The sequence below is a fragment of the Saccostrea cucullata genome, unplaced genomic scaffold, assembly GCF_032062105.1.
Source record: "Saccostrea cucullata isolate Sc308-1 unplaced genomic scaffold, CSIRO_AGI_Scuc_v1 ctg21349, whole genome shotgun sequence".
Lineage (NCBI taxonomy): Eukaryota > Metazoa > Mollusca > Bivalvia > Ostreida > Ostreidae > Saccostrea > Saccostrea cuccullata.
Window position 1 is genome coordinate 1 of NW_026936065.1, and position 6,906 is coordinate 6,906.

Consider the following 6,906-nt stretch of genomic DNA (forward strand, 5'->3'; position numbering starts at 1 on the left):
TAACTATAAAAATTCTGTACATGTATAGTATATACTGTATAGACAATGATTAACCCCCTTCCCCGCAGTCACGCATTTAAACACATAATTTCATACCATTTCCTATTTCTAACGCAAAAATACGCATATACTGTTTCCCCGCAATCATGCATTTTCACGCACTTTAAAAAATTCATTTAATCTTCAATATAGGCCTATTGCCAAACTCCTTATATTTATATTAACTCTCATAAAATAAGAGGAGTTATTTTATTATTTAAATATCACGTCATGGTATTCTTCACGCTGAACTTTACAGAAACTTGTACCACTCTATAAAGTGCTTGCATGGAAATGGTAACGTCATGTTTCTATGACCTGAACATGAAATGTATGTTGCACAACAATTCAGTAAGTTGTAAAATGTTAATGAACACCTTGTTGAATTAAAGAACGGTATGTTTGCTTCTAGAAATATAAATCAGACGTTTATCCTAAATTTGAAAGAAATATGGATTTTAAAATCACAGTCTTTCCTTTATTCTTCTATTTTCTTCTAGAATCCAGCTATTCAAATTCTTTTTTTTTTTTTTGTAATAAATCTATTTTTAAACTGTTTTCTTGTTTAAAACTCAAGATATTAATGTATTTTTCTTGCATTACCTTTTTTGTTAATTTGTCAAATCCAAATACAACCTGTGTGTGTATTTGAATGAAATAACATTTATTCTTCATAAATCTATTCATTATTGTCCATCTTAAAAAGTACAAAATAAAGGTAAATGAAAGAGGGAACCTATGGCATCTCCATATGAGTGAAACAATTCTCAAGAGGGACGTTAAACAATATACAATTAATCTAATAATTGTAAATCAATTAAATTACCTAAAAATCTTTTATTATTTGTAAATTGGAATAGGTGAAATTTTTAAAAACCCATAAGAGCAGAAATGTTAAAATTCAAAATTACTCAGTCTCCTGAAAAGGGAATATAGGTATGGAATACATACGAGTTCAATCGTGTGAAACGCAGGTAGAAAGTAAGAAAGTTATCTTGAAAACCTGAATAAAAATTGTTAGGTTGTTTAGAAAATGGTGGTTATCAACAAATATATAATTATTACTCTAATAATGTTTCATGAAATTTAATTATTAAAACGTTTAAAAACGTTCTAAAACGTTTAATCTTGACTCTAAAATTACTTTTTATGATTTGAAAGGACATCAATAGAATAAAGTACAAAATACGATGGCATTTTGAGTTAATACATAAATTGTTATAATTCATAGGTCAGTAACTCTATAATAGAAATTATTAGCTCCCTATGATAAAATTAATAGACATTAAAAGTAGATAAAATTGATTATGCACTTGGACAAAAATTGCGACGAATTTTTTTTTTTGTTTTCATAGTAGCCAACAATGATCGGAAGACTTTTCAATTTTCTGACCATAGCTATGGCTTTCTTTGTTCTCAGTCCGGGTAAGTGTCAAAGTCTTATTAGAACAATGTGAGCTACATTTTTGAAAACTATTTTGCTGTTACATGTAAGGACGCTCTAAACACTTCACACTAGAGAGCTGTATTCATAGGGTATTTTTGCAGATAGAATGATTTCTGCTCAAAAATAGCCCATTGTCTATGAAAATTTTTCCTGTGCAAATAAGGCACGTACTCTATTTTCCATAGAATGAAAAAGTCTCAATATGCATATCTTGATATATATTTTTCCCCGAGTCCAAAAAATAGCTTCTGTTGGTGTTTAGAGCTTCCTTAAATGTGTTAATATGATAAATTTGTATGTAATATAAATGTTTACGATTAATTAGACTAAAAATAAAGCAATAAATGGTTAATGAAAGACTTCTAAACAATCTAATAATATACAGTATTACATGTAAATAATAAATCGTTATTGTACAGGAGGAGAATATTGTAATTTTGATTCAATCGAAGTTTATAAATAGTTTTAACATCGCAAATATGAACGACAGAAGTTTATGAACATCATTTTTCTGTCATTGAATAAGTTATTTACAATTTTGCAGCAAATAATTCCGACATCAAACATAAAGCTCATATTGGTTCAATTGCTTTTTAAGCCTTTCAAAAGGAAAAAATCAGATTTGGCTTAAAAAGTTTATATTGCCCTTTTTATATTATAGAGGGTCGATTTTTAAAGCGAGAGGGACAGGAAGATACTAACACAAGTTTTGAATTCACGGACTCACGGTGTATGAGACTGTATTCATGTCCTAAGACACCACCGAAAGTTGTTTTCTTTGGAGACAGAGAAAAGGGTGAAGCTGCCTTAAGAAGGAACTATTTCACAGATGTTTGTAGGTGAGACATTTATCAATTTGTTATCGAAGTATAAGATCAAAGGTTATCGTTAAAAGTTTTTAATTAGATAAAAAAAATTATATAAATGTTCTCATATTATATGTTACATTAAATAATAATAATTCTAAAATAAACGCTTTTACTCCACTTATTTTATATTCATAGTCGTAAATTCACAAACAGACAAATTTGATGAAGTATCAGTTAACACTTTTACAACATTCGATCATGAAATTTAAAATCCTTAGAATACCTAGCATGTTTTAAGACATTGAATGTTAGTGAGCACAAAACATAATACATGTAAGATTTCAATATCATATTGTAGCAACATCTTCAAACACTTAACTACACCTATGATAAGATGATCATTGATCACCTTTGAACTGTAAGATACCAGTGAGCTCTCCAGAACAAAAAGCTACTTTTATCTGAAAAGATACCACTGAAGACAATGCTATTAGTTTGTTAATGATTATCTTATTATATAACAAACACTATCATTTGTGGTCAGAAACACAATAATAAGATAAATGTCATTTTTTCTTGTTTTTTTTTTTTTCAAATCAACGAAGATAAAAAGTAGATTTTAATATGCATCTTCCTTTTTGATATAGAACGTGTTTTTTTGGTACAGTTATCCTTCTTAATATAACAAAATATTTCTGAGTAATAGAAGATTGGTAGATGTTAATCCTATTGCTGTCTCTATAAAAACGATCTCATATAGACAATATCAAATAATGGTAAATCATTTGAGATATTGGTCAAATTAGCCAGATGTTTAACGTGGGTAGCTTTAAATGAATGGTGAAGTTTCATTATGTTTAAATAACTATATCAAAATATAGGTATCTGAGGGAACTAATTCAATGTGGAAACGACCTAAACATTGAGGCTCTCCCAGAATGCAATGACGAAAGGAATCTTCTTCTTATAATTGCTGCAAGGGAAACGAGCATGTGTAAAAATCCTATATTTCCTCGTAAGTATTTATATGTCATATAGTTTGTATATTATTCATAATTTCTGCATATATAACGTGCATACATGTAACTTAATTAAGGCCCTGTTTAGTTCTTCAAGGGCTGCAACAGTGTATGAATAGCAGATACCAGCAGCTTGATAGATACAGAAAAGAGGTCATAGCATTAATGGAATCAACACGTCAAAATCCTGCAAATAATGAAATGTCAAAAAATCTTTTCTGTCGGTAAGTTATGATATGAAGTTAAATTTGATAGTCAGTTTATTATCACTATTACTCGTTGACATTCCTCTCTCTATCTCACTCGCTCTATAACTAGTTGACAATCCTCTCTCTCTCTCTCGTTGACAATCATCTCTCTTCATCTCTCTCTCTCTCGTTGACATTCCTCTCTCTCCCTTTTTGATATCCCTCCTCTCTCTCTCTGTAGAGTCTTTTATGTAGTTTTTAATGCAAAAGAAATCAAAATTCAAATATCTAAATGCAAAAAGGCCCACATGGTATTTTTATCATCTATTTTTTAAATAAAAATTATGTTTTCTTTTAAACAGATCATACAGCCAGCTCTTGGATATAACATTACAGCAGTTGGAAAGTTGCAATGAGATCGAATTTCAATGGACATCGGAAAATATAGAAACCTTTAGACACCATTTCTATCCAGCAATTATTGGGGAGGAGATGAATTTTCAATGTCCTGATCCTGCAGAAATGTAAAATCTGTTCAAAATCGCTATAGAATGAAAATGAAGTCAATAAATGCTGTAATAAGTTTTTATTATTTATTTACAGAAATAAACATAATACAAATATATTCAGTTGCAGACATTTAAAATACTCAAAGACACACTCACATACAGACATACACTTCCACACAGCCACAAAATCTACAAATACATATGTTTCATTTTTGGATATTTTGCTTTAAAAGACGTTAATGGTAATCTTACAACCAAGCTCTTTATTAAACGAGATGACTTTTCTATCTTCAACTTCCGCTACTTATGCAGCAATATACCTTTATCACCCGCATACGGAATTTACGTATCTCAGTTGATTCGACACGCAAGAGCATATGCTCTACTGTAAGTAAGCAATTTCCAATGCAATGTATCTTTGTATGTAAGGATTCTTATGAAGTTTCGGAATCCAATATATATAAGGTAGTTCAAATTCATTTTGACTCTGTGGAATATTAAAAGTATTCAAAACTGACAGGTGATTTTGAAGAATTTCTTCCTTAGAAAGAGAAGTATGAGTATAAGTAGGATTACCACTTGTAGAATTAAATCCAAGTTCTTCTAGAATGCAATTAATATAATGAGCCTTACAAACGAAGACAATGTTGTTACCTGCTTTGTCGGCAGGAACCAGTACGTACTGATCGTGTAATCTATCTTATTTTTTTTCACTTCTGGTTTATTGAACACAGAAGGATAGATGATTTTCATTTTGCTTCTCAATCTTTTAATTCGTGACTTTAACATGGATCTGATACATTTAATCCATTCTGACAAGGTGTCAATGTCTTCCTTTTCATATCTGGGTCCATCGTCTGGCGTAATTTTCAACAGAATCCATAATATTTATGAAATTCCGACGCCAGTTAAAGGATCGGGGTTCCCTATATTTAGAACCTTTTAAAATAAGTGATCTAAGGTCCTCATTACGAACTATATTTACGTCACTTGTAATTATGTGTCCAGCAGGACTATAGTTATAAGGCGAAGAAGAACATGAACACGAAGGGGGATTATTTTACAGATAGTCGATATCCAGGCCATGTAAAGTGTTTTTGTAATTGAAAAGTTTGGAAGCAATGGTCGATGTATATTTGTAGGAAATACAAGGTGTAGTCTTTAACTTGAAATATGGTGGAATACAAGACTGGATCCTTTTGTGGTTAAGAATACTGAGCATTACTTATATTAACTGCGTCAATTCCTTTTTTGGCATATTGAAGTTTAAGGAAAAGATGGATTGTTTTAGCTGCACTTTCTTCCGTAACACATGAGGACTTAAAAAGCTTATGATTTGCAATATCCATAATCACAGATCCGATCCTATATTCAGGTGAGGAGGAATCTAAAATTGGATGTTCCTTGGCCTTTTAAAGAAGACTATTTAAAAGTTTCAAAGGGACAGAGTAAAGTTTTGTTCGAATATGATGTAGACCTAACTGTTGATGTACATAAGATAGTAATGAATCAAAAGAGACGTCGTGTATTGCAGGTTTATTGTACGAACGATGTCCATGACTACGTTTTCATCTCTGGTATTGTTAAAAAGTCCCATCTCATTTACATTATTACACTGCTGGCTTGAAAGATTTCCAAAACTATCGACATTGTCATTACATTCATAGGGAAAGGCTGTCCCTAGTTTCCTAATCCAAAATTCTTCTCGTTGTCTACGGAAAGGTGTACTCAACGACGGACTATTTGTGTGGTGATAAATCTTTTCGAGAATTCTAACTTTTATTGATAAAATAGAATGATCAGTTGAATTAAAATGTGTATATAAAAGCTGCTGACCACCATGATTTATTTGAAATCGATGACCTGATATTCTTTTGTTAAGCGATCCCTTGGTTTCACCGACATAAATAAGTCCACACAGATTACATTCTATTCCATAGACAGCATTAGAAGATTTGCAGTTCAGATTTTCCCAAACAATTGTGAAATATGGAAATAGGCCAATGTTAATTTTTCAATAAGTACAAAAAATCTCAAAGGTTAATGTCAAAAGGTCAAGGAAATCGGTATCCAATAAAAGGTCTTGCCATATAGAATACTAATGTAGAGTATGGGAGCCGTAGCATTAACCGTTCAGAAGTTACAGACAAGATTAAACATTTTTATAAGTGCGTCAAACTCCAAGGTCAAGGTCAAAGGGTCAAAGTTTATGCTATCAAATGAAATGTCTTGTCATAATGATTAAATATCAAGTATGAAAGCACTAGCCCTAACCTTCAAAAGTTATGGTAAAGTTTTGCTTTTTAAAAGTAGGTCAAACTCAAAGGTCAAAGGGTCAAACTTCTTGGTATCAAATGAAGTCTCGTCACACAAGAATTAAACATACGAAGAACATGTATGACGGCTCTATCCCTTAGTTTTCAAAAATTATGGCCAAAGTTAAAGTTTTTTCACAAGTACAGAAATCTACAAAGTCAAGGTCAAAGGGTCAAGGTTGTTGGTATCCAATAAAATGTCTTTCAACAAACAACACACATGTGAAGTATAAATGTCCTGATGTCAACTGTTCAAAAGATATAGCCAAAGTTAAAGTTTCAAATTTTCATGTAAAAGTGGGTCAAACTCCAAGGTCAAGGTCAATAGGTCAAATTTGTTGGTACCCAAAGAAAGGTCTTGTCACAAAAAAACACATGTCAAATATGAAAGTCATAACTCCACTAAATAAAAAGTTATGGGCAAGGTTAAAGTTTTTGCGGACAAACAGACAAACAGAGAGACGCAGAGATAGAGAGACAGACAGACGGACACGACAAAAACTATATACTTCCGAAACTTCGTTTACGGGGGCGTAAAAATTAGATTGGTTGTCTTTTTTCCAGTTCACCCTTATTCGAT

The 6,906-nt window shown here is 31.4% G+C and overlaps 1 protein-coding gene across 1 annotated transcript; it reads left to right on the top strand.

Moving 5' to 3' along the window:
• Positions 1–1,439: 1,439 nt before the first annotated feature.
• On the top strand, positions 1,440–4,077 carry LOC134244704 (uncharacterized). Its single transcript, XM_062726959.1, has 5 exons — positions 1,440–1,464; positions 2,148–2,325; positions 3,177–3,310; positions 3,403–3,538; positions 3,865–4,077. Exons 1-5 carry the CDS (start codon positions 1,440–1,442, stop codon positions 4,028–4,030), a joined length of 639 nt encoding a protein of 212 aa, XP_062582943.1. The 3' UTR covers positions 4,031–4,077.
• The last annotated feature ends 2,829 nt before the right edge of the window (positions 4,078–6,906 follow it).

What these genes read in the sequence shown, in the direction of transcription:
- LOC134244704 (XM_062726959.1), top strand. Translation starts at nt 1,440, where the DNA reads ATGGCTTTCTTTGTTCTCAGTCCGG. An exon ending in TTTCTTTGTTCTCAGTCCGG is followed by an intron (nt 1,465 to 2,147) that starts GTAAGTGTCAAA and finishes TTTATATTATAG; the next exon opens with AGGGTCGATTTTTAAAGCGA. An exon ending in TCAAAAAATCTTTTCTGTCG is followed by an intron (nt 3,539 to 3,864) that starts GTAAGTTATGAT and finishes TCTTTTAAACAG; the next exon opens with ATCATACAGCCAGCTCTTGG.